General features: G+C 59.3%; 6 protein-coding genes across 6 annotated transcripts; all 6 read left to right on the top strand.

The window, feature by feature from the left end:
• Positions 1–1,327: 1,327 nt before the first annotated feature.
• Positions 1,328–2,428, top strand: LSCM1_00198 (uncharacterized protein; the record flags this gene model as incomplete). The annotated part of the gene is made up of 1 exon (XM_067317851.1): positions 1,328–2,428. One exon carries the CDS (start codon positions 1,328–1,330, stop codon positions 2,426–2,428), a length of 1,101 nt encoding a protein of 366 aa, XP_067173956.1.
• A 1,813-nt stretch (positions 2,429–4,241) lies between these two features.
• On the top strand, positions 4,242–5,129 carry LSCM1_00197 (uncharacterized protein; the record flags this gene model as incomplete). The annotated part of the gene is made up of 1 exon (XM_067317850.1): positions 4,242–5,129. One exon carries the CDS (start codon positions 4,242–4,244, stop codon positions 5,127–5,129), a length of 888 nt encoding a protein of 295 aa, XP_067173955.1.
• A 2,474-nt stretch (positions 5,130–7,603) lies between these two features.
• On the top strand, positions 7,604–7,882 carry LSCM1_00196 (uncharacterized protein; the record flags this gene model as incomplete). Its single annotated transcript, XM_067317849.1, has 1 exon — positions 7,604–7,882. One exon carries the CDS (start codon positions 7,604–7,606, stop codon positions 7,880–7,882), a length of 279 nt encoding a protein of 92 aa, XP_067173954.1.
• A 1,742-nt stretch (positions 7,883–9,624) lies between these two features.
• On the top strand, positions 9,625–11,115 carry LSCM1_00195 (uncharacterized protein; the record flags this gene model as incomplete). The annotated part of the gene is made up of 1 exon (XM_067317848.1): positions 9,625–11,115. One exon carries the CDS (start codon positions 9,625–9,627, stop codon positions 11,113–11,115), a length of 1,491 nt encoding a protein of 496 aa, XP_067173953.1.
• A 1,135-nt stretch (positions 11,116–12,250) lies between these two features.
• On the top strand, positions 12,251–13,630 carry LSCM1_00194 (uncharacterized protein; the record flags this gene model as incomplete). Its single annotated transcript, XM_067317847.1, has 1 exon — positions 12,251–13,630. The coding sequence occupies one exon, from the start codon at positions 12,251–12,253 to the stop codon at positions 13,628–13,630; it is 1,380 nt and encodes a 459-aa protein (XP_067173952.1).
• A 1,006-nt stretch (positions 13,631–14,636) lies between these two features.
• On the top strand, positions 14,637–15,941 carry LSCM1_00193 (uncharacterized protein; the record flags this gene model as incomplete). The annotated part of the gene is made up of 1 exon (XM_067317846.1): positions 14,637–15,941. The coding sequence occupies one exon, from the start codon at positions 14,637–14,639 to the stop codon at positions 15,939–15,941; it is 1,305 nt and encodes a 434-aa protein (XP_067173951.1).
• Positions 15,942–16,300: the final 359 nt, after the last annotated feature.

The following is a 16,300-nucleotide window of genomic DNA, read 5'->3' as shown; positions in this document are numbered from 1 at the left end:
TGCCCGTACTCATTTCCTCTTGTTTTGCATGTCTATTTATTGATTTATTGCAGCGATGCTGCGCATTGATGTCAACGCAGCACTGGTCCAGCAGCGACAACGACGAAGCGTTTTAGCAGCATCGTTCAGAGCCACCCCACCTGTTGACAAAAATGGGATAGCAGCCACATGCGTCGCCTCTCCGTCGCCGTGCATGCTACTGAGCCTCATTCTACGAAACATCTGCTGCGGCAGTCGTTTTCCCCTCTAGCATTCCCACCTTGCGTACTATTCTTTTGTGTGTATCGGTTGCGTTCATTCCACTATGACAGGGACCCCTCAGCGTTGCATCTTCATGGCCCAGGACCCACTCTGTAAGAAGCACAAGCAGTCCCCCCCCCCTAACCCTGCGAAATGCCAAGCCACCTCCGCTCTTGGCGGGGCCAGAGCGCCTACGACGTCGCGAGGAGATGCCAGAGCGGCTTCATCGCTACGGATGTCGGTGGCCAGGCCCTGGGCCGCGCTGCGTCGGAGCGACGTGCGACGGCCGGCGCGCCTGTACTATGCACATGCTGGGCGGAGTGGCAGCGCGACTCGGGCCCCTGCTGCACGGCCCGCACTGCGCACCGGTGTGGTGCGCCTGGACCACCGCGAGGGGCGCACCACGCGGCGACCGGCATGGCGGGACCGGCTGCAGGGCGACCTTGGGAAGCGTGCGAGCGTGCCGAGGTCGAGGCAGGGGCCGTACGCAGGCGACCGAGTCGGCGCCGCGCTGGAGCGCATGTCTGCTGCTGCGCCGCACGGCTCGATACGCCCCTGCGACGGGACCGGGGTGCTATCGTGCGGTGCCACACCCCGCTGTATGGCAGAGAGTGGCCGCGCAGAAGAGAAGCCTTCTGCCTTCAGTTGTCCCTCTGCCCCACTCTCACCTTCTGTCTCCCTCTACCTCACTCTCCCGTCTTGTTCCTTTGCATGCCATTGAACCGGGTGTGCTGTGCTCAGACGCTTCTGCGAGCTTCTCTGCTGAGTGCGCCGCCGGCTACGTTGGCTGCGCTGTTGTGGTTGAGCGAGGGCGAGGGTGACGCAGCCGCAGGTGTGCATCCGGACCGACTCGAGGCCTTGCTCTGCCTGTTGAGTAGCACACACGTGTGCGTCTGGTCGCTTCGGGCTCGTCCTGTGAGGTGTGCGCGGGCCTTCTCTCTGGCCTTCGCCTTGCTCTGGCTGTCGCGGCGCTGCGTGCGTGGCAACTGCTTCCAGCGACCTGCCTTCACACAGAGCCTCTGTTCTTTACTCTTTCTCGCCATTTCCCGGCCAAGCTGCACGCTCGCGTGGCCGCGCAGGTGGCAGGATGGTCCTGGCGCTGTGCCACTCCATCCCGCGCGACGTGGAGGTGCAGGCTGCGCTCCTACTTCTGTTTGTCACGGCGGCTCTGCAAGCGGCTGCAATAGGGCTGCGCCACTCCTATGACGCGGCGGGGTACTTCACGCTGAGAGGAAGCGGGCTGTCGGTGGCCACGGTGGCGGGCCACCCGGCAATTTATACGTGGAACGGGTCGACGCTCGTGAAGCTATGCGATCCGTCGGCGGCCACGCTGACGCGCTCGTGCGCGCGGTTCGCCGAGGCGTTCCACGCCGTGAACGGGCTGACGGTGAGCAGCTTCGTGACGTGCGTGCTGGCTGTTGTTGCGGCTGTCTTTGTGGTTGTGCGCGTGAGCCGCACGACGGTGGGCCTTCTGTGCCGACTGGCATGCGCTGCGTGCGTGCCTGCGGCGCTGCAGTGCGCGGCGGTCGGTTTTTTTTTTGCGCGCGTGGTGCCGCACGCGCGGCGCGACGCGGCCCGCGCTGGCGGGCGGGGCGAGGGCGAGCTCGTGTTCCACCGGCGTGTGGCGGCGGACCTGATGGTGGCCGCTGCGGCGCTGGTGAGCGCCGGGCTTGTTCTGCTAGTGGCGCGGTGGATGTTTGTGCTGTGCGTGCGGCGCCAGTTCGAGAGCGAGCCGGAGCACACGAAGGAGGGCGTGCGGAGGCTAACTGCTGCACACATGGTGAACGATGACGGGGTGCGGCAGAGGCAGATCCTGATGTCGCACGCGCGAAGCGTGAAGGTGGAGATGGCTGTGAAGCGGCTGCACGGCGGCGTGGACGTGCTTGCGGCGTCGACGAGTGCATCGCACGAGCCGTACAATGTGCCGCTGAAGAGCTCGGAGCTGTCCCTGCGCCGGACGCCGAGCGTCGCTGGTGGCGGCTCGGACGATGACACGCTGAAGATCCGCGCGCCTGCAGGCGCCGCCAACCCTGGGCGAAGCGCGGCGGCCGCGGAGGGCGGCAGCGCCAGTGAGCAGCCCGGCTCGACGCCGCCGTGCGTGGCGCCGTCCGAAGCAGCCGAGGGGCACGCGGCAGGCCAACCCTTAGGCGATGCTGCCATGCGTGAGGCTCGACAGGGCGACGCATAGCGTGCTCGTTACTGTCGAGCAGGTGCTGTATCCACGGAAAGCGTGAGGGAAAGCATCTTCCATGCTATCCCGGGTGTGGGCGGTGCAATAAAGTTTGTCCATCGCTTCAGAGGACAGAGTGAGCTGCTGATGCTTGTGCTTGTGAAGAAAAGAAACACGTGAAGGAAGGGAGGTAAAAGTGCTGTAAGCGGGTGTTGCACGGCTGCGGGGGTCGCACTGCTGCAGTTTTCTTTGGTCTCACTGCGCAAGGCAGGCATATGTGCACCATGGAAGAAGTCACGGCATTGGCTGCATGTGCACCGAAAAGCCGAACATGTTCGCTAGCCAGAACAGTGCTGGCCGGCGATGGACTTCTGAGAGTTCCTGCCGCCAGTCGGCGAGCATTCTCAGCGTTCTTTACTGCCTCCACGAGGAGGGAAGCGAATGCTGCGGTGGCGCTGCTGAGGATAGCGTTTCTATTCAACACGGTCCCTTCTTCGTCTCCGTTTTCTTCTCGCTTCTCGGGCATACCTGACCAATGCACCATGAAGACCGTCGGGGTGGATGCCCTCAAAGGCCTCTTGGCACGCGTGATTAACAGAGCGGCGCATCTATTGCTCATTCCGTCTATGACTGCAAGTACATATATATATATATTTAGGTGTAGTGATATATTGTCTTTCCTTTCCCCCGGAAAGATCCAAAAGGTGGGGTGACGCTCATCACCTCTTCACCCATTCTCTGTCTGCTCTGAGGCGCTGCGTCTCATCTTTTCATCGTTGTCGTCCTTGGGGAGCGATTCTCAGGCGTTTCCACGGCGGGTCCTGCATCGTCGAATCCTCTTTCATACGTAATAGCCTCTTCCCACCCTTGGTCTTTTCTATTGTTTGCCGGTGCTATCTGCACAGGTTTCTTGCGTTTTCGACACCCGAAAAAGGGCTTCTCCGCGGCTTCGCTTTCTTTTACTCTTTGCTTGCCCGTCATTTGCCCGGCAGCCGCGAAACAACGAGCGAGGCCGAAGCCCGTTCCAAACTGTGTGGCGACGGCGATATCCGACGTGCCCCTTGAGCACGCCTGCTGCTCGGCGCACATCCCTCACTCTTCGAGGCGAGGCTTTTTTTTCACTGGCCTCTTCTACCTCACCTTACCTCTTGCTATTCGAGTGTGCCCTATTTACAGCCCTCCTTCTCTGGAGCGACTTACAGTTATTTCGCCGCGTTTTTTCTGCCTTGATCAGGGTTGGTGCTTTTATTGTGTGGTCTCCGCTTTCGCTCTCGTCTGCTCTTTTCGACACCCGCAGCGAGAGAGGAGCTTTGACATCACAGGCATACACAAGCCTCGACTCCCCTGGTCTTCGCGTTGTGGCCCTTTCAAAGAAGCGAGCGTACGTGTTCCTGTCTTGTGTCAGGCTGTGGTTTTCATCGTTGCTTATCTTTCGTTTCGTGAAGTGTTGTAGCTCCTCCTCTCTTTTCAGGTCGCACCTTGGCGTAGTCGGGCCATCGCCTTTACCATTTTCCCTCTCCCTTGACCGCTCTTGACAATCGGCGCAGAGGGGAGAAAATTTTTCTTTTTCTTTCGCGGAGTGACATTGGTGCGAAGAGGTCTGACGCTTCGCGTCGCGTGCCGACTTCTGTCTTCTACCAGGGCTTTCTTGCCTTCTGTGCCGTCGTTTTTGGGCAGCTGAGGTTCTTTGTCCCACCAACGTTCAGCAGGAATTGGACGGAAACACCGCTTTCGGCCTTTCTCTCTCTCTCTTGCTAGACGGTTCACGAGACGGATCTGTCAACGAGCATTTCTACGCGTATCGGCTCCCTCTTGCGTCTATCAAAAAACGATGACGTCAACCAGCGCTCCTCTCGCGGACTTCTCGTGCGCCATCTGCCTCGACACCGCCACGGAGCCGGTCGTCACCCGCTGCGGTCACCTCTTCTGCTGGGAATGTCTCGAGCACTGGCTCCACAGCGCGGCTGGCGCTCCAGAGTGTCCGGTTTGCAAAGGCCGCGTCGATGAGCGGGTAGCTGGTGATATCATTCCTTTGTACGGCAAGGGCCGACAACCGGCGAAAAGGACAGGCAGAAGTCAGAGCTCCTCCTCAGCACCACTGACAACATCGGCAGCCGCGGCCGACCTCGCGCAGGAGGAATTTTTTAGCCGCCCTAGCGCTTACAGCTTTGCCCCGGGCCGTGACGCACGCCGCGCGGCCCAGGCGTCCTCGGAACAGCATCGGCCGGAACGTCAGCAGCAGCAGCAGCACCACCACCACCCGCGCCCAAGCGCCGATCGTGCGCCGCCTAACCCCCGCCCGCAGCAGCGTCACCAGTTCCAGAATGTCCACATAAATCGTGGTGGCATGCCGCTGACCATGGGTAGTGGCATCTTCTTCTTTGGTGGCGGTACCGGGATGCTTTTCTCTATCTTTGTTGTCGCGATTTGGACTCTGTATCACTACGCGCCGTGGCGTGAGTGGGCGCAGGTGTCGGCACGCTGGTTCAACCGACTGCGCGGCAACCCCGAGTTGGCCAGCACGAGCCAGGCAGCGGATGAGGCGGCAGGCGCCAGGCGGTATGGGGCGCGGCCGCCACCAGCGGCCGCGCGCTCAGCCTCTGCAGATCCTTCAGCGGAAGACCCTGCCGACGATGCTTCGCCGCCAACCATCGTGCGCAACTTGATCATCAGCTTCTTTTTTGTCTTTCTTTTGATCCAGCTTCTGGCGTACCTGTAGGGCCTGCGCCGCGTCGTCTTCGGGCGTGCGGGTCTTGAGCGCGTGCTTCACTTTCATCGTCAACCCGTATTACCGTATCTCTGTCCAGGCCCCTGCCTTCGCGAGAGACGAGAAAGCGAACGAGAACAGCGCCACGAGCGCCACGAGTGAACACAGCAGCACAAGTACAAAAAGATGATGCGCACACCGTGGTTTTCTTCTGTGGCGAGGCTAAGCGAAGGGGTGCGAGACGTAGGAGAGAGCGAGAGGAAGCAGGGGGAACAGATACGACAGAGCGCGCTACCGCTTGGCTGGAGAAGCTCAAGGGTGCACTGCTGAAGAAAATAAGAATGTGAGGGTGGGCCAGCCACAAAGGGTACGCCTCTGTTTTCTCCTTGACAGGCCTGTGGTGTTGGTCTGTGTGGCAGAGCGAGGTGGCTACGTACCAGTCACCATCTTACTCCTCTCCGACTCTTCTGCCTTCTCGGAAATTGGCCGTGCCGTATGAGCTGCATAGCCACTCGGACGGGAAGGGGCGACGTACACTGGCATTCCTGTTTCTCTCTCTCTCGAGGTCTAGTTCGTCTTGCTGGTCGACTCTGCGCTACGAACAGAGGCCCTCCTCGACGTTTTCTTTTCTCCCATCTGCGCCGCTCTAGCCCACCCTCACCTTTTGTTCTTCTCTTATCCGGCACCGCAGGCTGCCCTGCACGAGTCTTGTCGTGACTCTGGAGCTGCGGCACGACCTGGTGACGCTCGTTTCAGGTGCAGGGGAGAGAGGATTATGTGTATTCGAGGAGGGGGGCGTGGATGGATGGGCCGCTTGAACAAGACGGGATCACCGAAACGAGTGAGGTTGTAAAGGAGAGGTGATGAATAAGAGGATGGTGCCACCCTTGCATCGGCCTTTCTTTCGCTCTCGTGTTGTACTGCTGCTGTTGCCGCGCTTCAGTGGAAGGAGGGGGAGGCCAATTCAGAGGGGCGTTCCCCTCTTTTTTCTTTTTACACTTGGCGGAACTCCGACTCGCGTGTTGTCTTGTCTCTTCTAAGCTCTCGGGTATCTTTTTCCAGCTGCGTGTTGACTCTATTCCGTGAGGCAGACACCCCACAATAGCCACCAAGGGCACCGGGAATTTCTCCTCTTTGATGTGTGAGGCTTCGCTCCTGGTGGGTGGTGTGGCGAATGTGCGACGGACTTCGTTATCTTTTCGCGCTTCCTCCAATGCAGTGTTCTCATTTTTCGTTGCCCACACTCTTCGGCCTTCACTACCGCTTCAGCAGCTGTTACGGTGCTTTGTTTTCCTTCTTTTTTTTTCCGGCTCAGTAGCGGGTGATCAGTGTGTGTATGTGTCTTTATGCGTGGCTGAGGGCCCACAACTTGATACATGAGGCCATGTGGACGGCTCGGCCATATCGATTGCCATTCAGTCTTTTTGTTTGGCTCTCTGTCCTGTGCTGCTCTTCTTTTTTCCTGCTTTGCGGTCCCGTACCATCAAAAGGGAGAAAAACCCCTAAAGGAAGAAGACGCTGTGGGAGTGCACGTAAACGATTCAATTGGTATGGCTGACTCTTTTCCGGTGATCTTTCTTTATCCCCCCTTCCCCTCCCCCTTCAGTGATTTGGCGGCAGAAGCTTAGCTGCGGAAGATTCGGCGAAGCCGTTCTCCTGCCTGTGGCAGGGACACGAACACCGTGCTTCGCACCTGCCTTTGAGCGAGAGCCGGCTGGCAAGGAGCAGAAATGTGCCACTAAAGCTATGTGGTGTTGGTACTATCTGAGGCTCTTCCGCCCCTTTTCCCTGCCGGGGGGGCACACGCACCAGCACCAGTGGGCGAACGGTTATACGGGGAGGAGACACTTGGATGGGAAAGGCGCTTGAGCACGCGCATGGAGCGTTGGCATGTGTCAAAAACCCCGCTTAGAGGATGGGACAGTGCTATGGAGGTTGTGGGTCTGGCGCACGTGTCTCTCTCCCTCTCTCTTCCTTCTTGCTGGTGTGCGGTGCCTTATGTGAGGCGGACGCGCTCTCTGTCCGTTCACTCGTCTGCCAAGCACACCTCAGGCGGTGACGGGAGTAACGGGCGAAAACGAAATCAAAGAAGGCAGCGGGAGAGAGTCGTATTCCCCAACTGCTTTTCGCGCATCCTCTGTATGCCTCCATCTACCGAGCGTATTCGAAGCGCAAGTTTGTTACGCCATTTTTTTCTCGCTTCATGCCGCGAGGATGACGCGTGCACCTCCCTTCATGCCCCCTCCTTCTTCATACTCTCTCGCATCTCACCTCTTCCTCTCGCATGACTGCTCTTCCCCCCTCTCCTTTGCTGACGTTGGCCACCGCACGCGCCCTTGCGCGCGTGAAATGTTTGAATGCATGTGTGCGGTTGTGTGTCGTGCTCCTCGGCACACGATCGAACCGCCCTCATTGGCGACATGGCATTTTTTTTCCCAAACCCCATGCGCTTATCTTTGGCTACGTAGCCGTTTCTCGTTGAAGTGATGGCGAAGCGTACGGTGAAGATGGGCGTGATGGGCCGCTACGGCACCCGTTACGGCGCCAACCCACGTAAGCGCGCGAAGAAGCTCGAGGTGTCCCAGCACGCCAAGCACTTCTGCTCCTTCTGCGGTAAGTTCGCGTTCCGCCGCAAGGCTGTTGGCATCTGGCGCTGCGACGGCTGCAGCAAGACCGTCGCCGGTGGGGCGTATACCCTTAGCACTCCCAACAACAGCACCGTTCGCTCCACGGTGCGCCGTCTGCGCGAGCTGGCCAAGATCTAAGGTGGATTTGCGACGAGAAACGTGCAGCCATACCGGACACGGGGCTTGGGGCTCATTTGGCGTGATGGCGGCGCTAGCAGCGGTGCTGGTGCGTGAGCTGGGTGCGGAGGCATCGGCGTTGTGCGGATGCGTCTGCGCACGCGGGTGCCTTCACGTATTACGCATCTCCATGCTCTCTTTTGTCCAGCGGCTCTCTTCTCACGCGCTCTCACTCTGTCTCGCCACGAGTTGCGCCGAAGGCGCCCTTCTCGCTTCTTTCAAGTTTGCCCCCCCCTCCTCCTCCCCGGTATTTGCTTTTCCTTTCCTGTCTTATTTCGCCCCCTTCTCTCGTTCGTTCTAACTGACTGGAAAGAGACGCGACCGTATTACTAAAAAAATAACTGCATAAACCAGTAAAGAGGGAGGGCGCGCACAGAGGGGACATCTTGAGTGACTCTGAGCTCTGTCCTTCGCACGCGGAAAAAAAAGACGTCGCAAGCGCAACGTGGGAGGGAGACGCAGCTGTGAGCATTGGCGACTGTGTCGGAAGGTACCTCCTGCTCCCTCCAAGTTATGGCCTTGGCTTCGCATTTGCTGAGCTGCAGTCGCTTCCCAGACGGCCTACCAGGATAGGTCGCCGCTCTCGCTGATCTTACCTTACTTATTGGCGTGTCTGTCTCCACTGGAAATCGGAGAGCGCCCGGGAAAAGAGGAAGTACGCTTGTGAAGCACACGAACCACTTGAAAGTGCTCGTGCCATGTAGCGTGCTGCAGATCCTGCCGAAACAGCGGCGGGGTCAGTCTCTTCCTCTCTGCATTTCCGCTTCGAATTCTTTTGCTCCTCTTTCTCGTCACATCTTTGCTACGCATTCTGTGCTCGTTGAACTGCCGTGCAGCCGTTGGTGCTTTCACTTGGTTGCGGACTCATCGTTGCGCGTATGCATCTATGCGTTCGTGCGTATCATTTAGCCCTCTTCTGTTTCATCACACCGCCCCACTGGCTTTGCTTTGTCTTGCTCTGCCCCCATTTCAGTGGACGCCGTCTGACCCCCTTTGCCCTCCCCTCAAGCGCGGCGTCGCCTTACGCTTCGCCTTTAGGAAGCTCAGGGGGACTGCACGACAGCCACCTATCCCATTCCGCTGAGGACACACCAGGTGGTTTCCTCTCTCGCATTGACACACATTACACTCCTTTAGGGTTACGCATCACTGCGCTTCATCTCCCCTGAGCACAGGGGCGAGACAGTCGCAGAACAAAAGCGAACAGCGCATCGGTAAAAGCCAACACGACACGCGCTGCGGCTCCTTTCGGGTTACGTGCGTTTCTGCTGTCCGCGGCGAGAGTTGTGAGTGGGGGCGGGTTGGCCTGTCTCGCTTTGCTTCTTCCTGTCCCCTCCCCCCTCTTCCTGTTAGCACTCCCTTCTTCACTGCTCACCGTCTTTCGCGTCGTTCCTCTGCTTTGGTTTCTTGCAGTCTGATATCTCGTCTTGGCTCACTTTACTTGACGCTCCTCTCGTGTGCTCTCTTTCCCCCGCTCCCCGGTCCCGCCTTTCCCTTCCTCTCCCCTGCAAGCGATCATTCCTCAGTCCAGCAACATTTTTCTTTTGTGTGTGTCTTTCCCCCTCTTTTCCACCTTTTAGACTTGTAGAGCTGGGAGGGGTGCGTTCACCAGCGCCACACACATACACACGCGGACAGGCAGACAGGCCGGCGGACGCCGATTCAAAGGAGAAGGGGACTAGTGCAATAGCAGCTAGTGGAGTATGCGGCAAGCAGGCCTCGGCCAAGGCGCGGCCGGCCCCATTTTCCGGCTGCGCGATGAGATGTGCAAGTCCTTCCAGTCAGCGAAGGTGGAACAGCACACGAACAAAAACCTCTCCGAGAGCGAAGTCGCTAACCTCTTCAAAGAGACGAGCCAGTTATTTGCGCTTGGCACGAGGGACCTGAGCTTGTCTGACGGCGACTTCACCGAGGTGAAAAACGCTGTCACTCGCGCAACGGATGCGGAGAGTGAGGTGGCCGCTTTGCGGGCGGAGAAGGCGCGCCTGCTGGCGAGGGCGCAGGGCCACTACAGCCCAATCAAAATTGGCCGAAGTGCCGCTGACGCTGACGCGTTTGTGGCCTACGCCAAGGAGCTATCGGAGCTGCACGACCACCTTTCTCTCTCCCGCACCGTCTTCAAGGCAATCCTCGCGAGAAGCCTGGAAGATGTCCGAGACGGGAGGCTTAGTCAGCAGGATAAGCGCTTCACCGATCCCCAGTCGTGGGATGTGAAGAAGGATACACTAAAGCGCGCGCTGCAATCGCTCCGCAGCAAGACCGCCGAGCTGCAGCTCTCGGCGAAGACGTACCTGAAGGACGATGAGGCCCTGTTCACGGAAGTCATGGACCTGGCAACGAAGGCCGGCGATCACGTCCGTCGCGGGAAGGCCATGCGCGAGGCCCGAGACGCAAAACTGGAGAGGTTCTTTTCGGAGTGCGCCAAGCTAACGGGCTGGTGCCGACAGCAGCTGACCAACTTGGAGGCAATGCAGGAGCCCGATCACGTGCAGGAGTATTGCGCCACGCTGGTCGACAACTACCGGACCATGTCAAACAACTTTGCCGTGCTGTTCGACAGCGTGCACGAGTTCGTCCAAGCAAACTTGGTCCCAGTGCAGAGGGCACTGCTAGAAGCGGAGGAGGTGTGGCTTTACCTGCAGGTGTTGACTCTGGAGCGGCTATCGAAGACGCTGTTCGAGATCCACCCTGACTCACCGCTGCATGTGGAGGTGGAAAAGTACTCGAACTACTCAGAGCATGCCGCGAAGTTTCTGCAGGAACTGGAGCGCTACATGGCAACGCAGCGCAGCCGGCAAAAGGAGCTCGGCGACCTTGGCAACCTCCAAAGCCAGTTTCAGCAAGTGAGCCAGGCGCTCTCGAAGGAACTGGGCGAGTTGCCCAGCGAGGTGCGCGCGTTCGCGCAGCGGGCCCAGGCCCTGCGAGCGGGCTATCAGTGTTTCCGTGAAGCAGTGCTTCAGCGTCTGACTTACATCAGCCCCGCTGAGGACACCGTGATAGAGTCGAAGCGGCGGCAGGACGAGTTCGATGATTGCGTGCGCGAGCTCAAGTCATGGGCGATAGAGGCGTCCCGCGGCGAGTCGTGGCGAGACATCTATAGCAAGATTGTCGAGATCAAGCAAATGATCAAGAGCGAGCAGCACTCGCTGGAGGCCAAGCGGGGGCGCGCCGTCGAGTCGGCCCAGCGGCGCTAGCGGCGAAACACAAAAGCTGAGGAGCCGATGACAGAAAGTCGTGGGCATGCCCACGACTATACTTGTGCGTGTGTGCCTGTATACGGAGGAGAGGCAAGAGGGGGACCGCGATGCGAGACGTCAAGCTCGCTGCCTCTGGCGATGTCTTGCTTGTGGGTTGCGCGTGCACCGACATACACACTTTCGTTCCCGATTTTTTTTTTTGGGTTTTCTTCCGCCTGCTCGACCCACACGTTCTCTGCCTGCGAGTGTGTGTTTGCGTGTCGCACTGCGTGTGCCACTGTCTCGGATCTGTACCTTTTAGTGCCATTATCTTTTTTTTTTCTGCCACTGTTCCGCTGGTGTGCTCTGTCTCCGCTGCTATTCTCTCAACTCTGTCATGACGCTTTGATTTGCCTGCCCTGGCGGCTTCGAGCTTTTGCTTTAGCATACTTGTGGCGGATCAGCTGATCGACGAGGGGGGATGCAGAGAGGCGCTTGGCGGAGGTAGGAGGAACAGCTGCGGGAGCCGCACAGACCTTAATGCCTCTCTTTTTTTTTTCGTGTTCTCTGATTGCGCTTGTATCGCCTCGGGGAGACGAAAAGTTTCTGTATGAAGGGCAGGCCCAACAGAGTGCTGCGCATTGGATGCTCTGCTGGGCGAAGATGGATGAGGATTTTTTTTTTGGGGCTCCCTCCTTTGACGTTGCCCACGCCTTCCTTCAGAAAGCCAAGCGAAGGAGGCGCTCGAAGCTGCGTGGGTGGCATCAACCACCGGGCGAGAGCGACGACGAAAGTAAAAGAGAAGAGACTCCACGTCGTTCCCTATCGACTTTGTCGCGGCGCTTCTCGAACCCAATCATACACCTCTGGTGTGCTGTGCAACGCGGTGCCTCTCTCCTGGGGACACGCATACCCTTTCTCTTCCTTACGACCTTTTGCTCGCTCTTCCGCGCATTTTTCTTCGTCCAGTCAACACCGTCGTTAACCCAACACACGAAGCAGCGGGGTGTGAAACAGGAGGCGACGCACACCGCGGCAACAGTGCTCCGAAAAAAAAAGCGCGGTAGACACTGACTGATCCGCCGCCACCGCTGCGGGGGCTGCGCACACCTACCCGGAACTGGGCATAAGACCTCTCCCCAACGAAAGAAAAATGCCCCCCAAGATAGCGGCTGCCGCGGCAGGCGGCAAGCAGAGGAGTAAGGACAAGAAGGTTGGCGCTGCAGCCGCGGACCCACTCAAGGAACTGCGCAACATGGAAGACATCCACGCAGTTCTTGCCAAAGCGCAGCAGCTGCGCCATTACTTTCAGGCAGAGCGCGACAAGGTACAGAGCATGTGGGAGATCACCAAAAAAGAACTGGAGAATGAGCAGTTCAGCCTTCAGAATGCGGAAAGCGAGCTGGAGGAACTGGAGCGTGACCATCAGGTCGAGATGAAGGTCTATCAGCAGAAGGTGCGCCATCTATTGTACGACCAGAAGGTCGCCGTGAAGCAGCTGCGTGAGGAGAGCGATGCGGCGCTGCGGCAGGCGGAGACGGCACACACGCAGCGGATGCAGCAGCTCGAGGTCGAACGGCAACAGCGCTTGGCTGGCATGCAGTCTGCCCGCGAGGCCCAGGAAAGTCATGTCGTGGATCAGCGCGATGGGCACCAGTATATGCTTACGGTGATAAAGCGCCGAAACCACGAAAAGGAGCTGGCGCGGCTGCAGACCTCGTACGAAGCGAACCTGGCCACGCTGCGCGAGGATCTGGAGCTACGGCGCCGGGCCGAGGTTCAGGATGCGGAGGAGCGATACCACCTCCACATCAACCACCTGATTCAGCAGCACGAGGACAAATTCAATGAGATGAAGGCGTACTATAACCACATCACGCACAACAACCTTGAAATCATTCACTCTCTCAAAGACGAGATCGCCACCATGAAGAAGAACGACGAGCACAACGAGGGGCTGATGCTCGAGATTGAGAAGGAAAACGACAACCTCGTGGCCCCGCTGGAGCAGCTGGGGAGGGAGGTGGCGGAGCTGCAGCTCAGGAAGCAGCAGCACATCCAGGACAAGGAAAGCCTGCGCAACTCTCGCACTCGGCTCAAGCTGCTTCAGCAGCAGCTGTGCACGCTGCGGCAGGAGAAGGAGATCCTGGAGGATCAGTACAAGAGCGTCTGCGACGAGCGCGAGGACCTGCGCGCAAAGTTCCAGTCCGCCTTGCGAGAGGCAATGGACATCGTAGCCGAGCGCAACAACGCACTGCAACAGGACCTGATCGAGGCACATGTGCGGCTGGAGCAGCGCGACGCGCAGCTGGAGGGTGTGCTACGTGCCATGAACCTGGAGCCGTCAGCGATGGAGCTCATCTCGAGCGAGATTGACGCCGCGGTGCAGGAGAAGAATCAGGTCATCAAGGACCTTCACTTCGAGATGCGCCGACTGGAGAAAAAGGTGAACGCCATGGTTGAGGAGTACGAGCGTCGCTGCCGTGCCGTTGGTTTACCCCCGTTGGACCGTTCAAGTGTCATGCATGCTTAGAGGCGAGGCGGGTGCGCGTGAGGAGCGAGTGAGGCGGACGGCTGAGGGGTCGAGCCTTTCGAGGCCGACCTCCCCCCACCCCCTAGTGACCGTCGCTGGTCTTCTCCATGCACTCGTCGGTCGGAAGCGGTCGTGCTCTGAGGCCTGCGTGTGCGAAAGTCAATCTTGGGATGCTGCCACCCCACACCCCGCCAATTCTTCTCATGCCTGTGGTTGGTGCCCACGTCCTGGCAGCAGTCGCCTGCTGCTTCATCATCTCATCGCTTGCGTGCTCTCTCTGTCCTTTCGGTGTACAGTACGCCTCACCGCTGTCCCCCCTCCCCTGTGGCTCCCAGCTCGCGGCGACTGTGATCTCTTCGTGCTGCTACATGTGACACGCACGCTTGTGCGGACGGTGCGCGCCTGCCGCGAGGCGCGCCCGATGTCTGTGATGTACAGAAGCTCTCGCTGCCGTGTTCCCGCTCTCTTTGGTCTGCCAAGGATGAGGATGGCCGCTCCTCCCTCGTCTCTGCTCAGAGTGTCTCCGGAACAAAATGGAAAGCGCCGCCTTCACCGGCGGCTGCACACCTTTCGCTTATTCGTACGCGTCTCTGGGGGAAACAGAAGTAATGGAAGGGCGTCTGGCACTACCCGTCCCCGCATGGTTTGCCTGCTGCTACCCCATCCGTCGACAGCAAAGCGTCCTTTCCTCTGCGGCTCTATGAGCGCATGCTCGTGGGCTCTGTTTGCCTTGTCTTCGCGCGCACCGTGGCCTTACGTCACGCCTCCCTTCTTTTCCTCCCCTTATATCTACGCATATGCATGTCTGTGCACTCGGTAGACGCGTTGCACCGAGAGCAGAACACTCCATCGAGCGGAGCCGTACGCTGTATCCCACTCTAACCACAAACGCTCTCGGGCGCACAAAGCAACACGAGCAGCTGCTCCTACTCGGCCCGCAACTCCGCCAAGTCTGTGACTGGACCCCTCCTCCTTCACTTCCCTCACTCTACTCACTGACAGATCCATGAGACCCCGTGACGTGTCCGTACGGCGTTGTCGGTCACCTGCAGCTTCGACCGGTGAGAGCAGCGCCAAGGTCTCACCTGCTTCACCACCGGCCATTAGTACTGTGTGCGTTGATGTGCGTGAGCTGCTGCGCTGCTCTTTCGCTTCCTCGGACGATGCACCAGTCAGCGTTCAGGCCTCCGCCTCTGATCGGCAGCAGGTCACCGCTGTTGACCTGTCCGCAGTACCCCGGCAGCCACCCAGGCAAGCGCAGGCGGCTCTGCCGCGCTTTCAGAAGGGGTTGGCCTTCTGGTCACCGTCGTACCCTCCATTGGGCGGTTTCGCTGCCCACAGCGCACCCCCTCCACTATCGCCGACGGATGCCACAATTCTGCACTCCATTCTAGACCAGCCCTCCATGCGAACGACGGTGTTCTCTGGCTCTGCTCAATTGCCGGATCTGACGGGTAGCCCGCTGGCACAGAAGCCTCGGGGACGGCGGCCTTCACTGGAGAGCGACGCTGCTGCGCCGCCACCAACGCCGCCTTCCATGTGGCAGTGCTCGGTGAGCACATGCCCACCACCGCATGACGGCTCGTCCGCTCGGGGTACAACAGAGTACGCTGAAGGCAGCGCGCAGGAGTCTCGAGTCGACATGGCGACCCCGTTCTCGTTGCTACCCGAGGTGGACACAAGCCCACCGACACCGCTGCGGGACGCAGGGGAGACGTTCCTGAATGAGGCTCAGCCGAATGCTGCCGGTGCTGCGGCCTCCACGGACCTGTCGCCGGCTGCACAGCGGACGATGAAGAGCATTCTGGGGCATCTGGGCAGCTGCTCGAGGGAGGTCACCGCGGCAGACAGTGGCGCCGGAGTTGAAATGGCAAAAGACTCTTACCGTGGAGGCAGGATCGCTCCCCTTTTGCCTTTTCGTGAAGCAGCGATGCGCGCCAGTGAGACGAGGTCGTCTGCTGATTCACCGCCCCTTTCCAATGGTGCCTTTGCACGCGCGGCCAAGGAAAGCTCTGTCGGCGCCGCCGCGCGGCCGACGATGGCTCAGCTGTGGAGGCTGTGCCCGGCCCTTGCCGCGTCCACTTTCAGTAGGCTGGACACTCACCAGCAGAGATCTCTATGCGCCGCACAGGCTGTCCTTGCCCCACAGCAGGGCTTCACGCACAACAGACCGCACGCCTCCGCCGGCAGTTGCGCAGTGCCGCTTCTGAAGTCAAGCCGGTCACCACATCGCACTGTACCGCCGGCCTTTCGCCGGCAACTGCAGTTTGCCGAGGCAGCACCAACGACGCGCCGACCAAAGCGCAAGTGATGACGTCTCACGTACGCATGTATACAACTCGACCTGTTGGCACACACCGCACGCAGCCGTTAGCGCCTCTCGCGTGCATTGAGCACGATTTTTTTTGCCTGTCGTTTGAAACTGCCACGCACCGTGGTGTGTTTGCCATCTCTTAGTATCTGTTTGCCCCCGCCCTTTTTCTTTCTCCCTCATTACAACGTCAGCGGCGGCGTATCGCTCTGCTTCATACCATCTCATTACTGCTGCGGGCCCGCTTGCTAAGGTATGCGTGCTGTAAGGCGCTGTTTCACCTCCCGTCAACGTGAGAAGAGGGCGTCTGCGTGTAGTTCTTTCTCTGCTTCAGTCAGCAAACATGAGTAAGCTGTCCA

This window comes from Leishmania martiniquensis, chromosome 36 (genome assembly GCF_017916325.1).
Source record: "Leishmania martiniquensis isolate LSCM1 chromosome 36, whole genome shotgun sequence".
NCBI classification, from domain to species: domain Eukaryota; phylum Euglenozoa; class Kinetoplastea; order Trypanosomatida; family Trypanosomatidae; genus Leishmania; species Leishmania martiniquensis.
The sequence above is the reverse complement of the archived record's forward strand: the minus strand, read 5'-3'. Positions and strand labels throughout refer to the sequence as shown.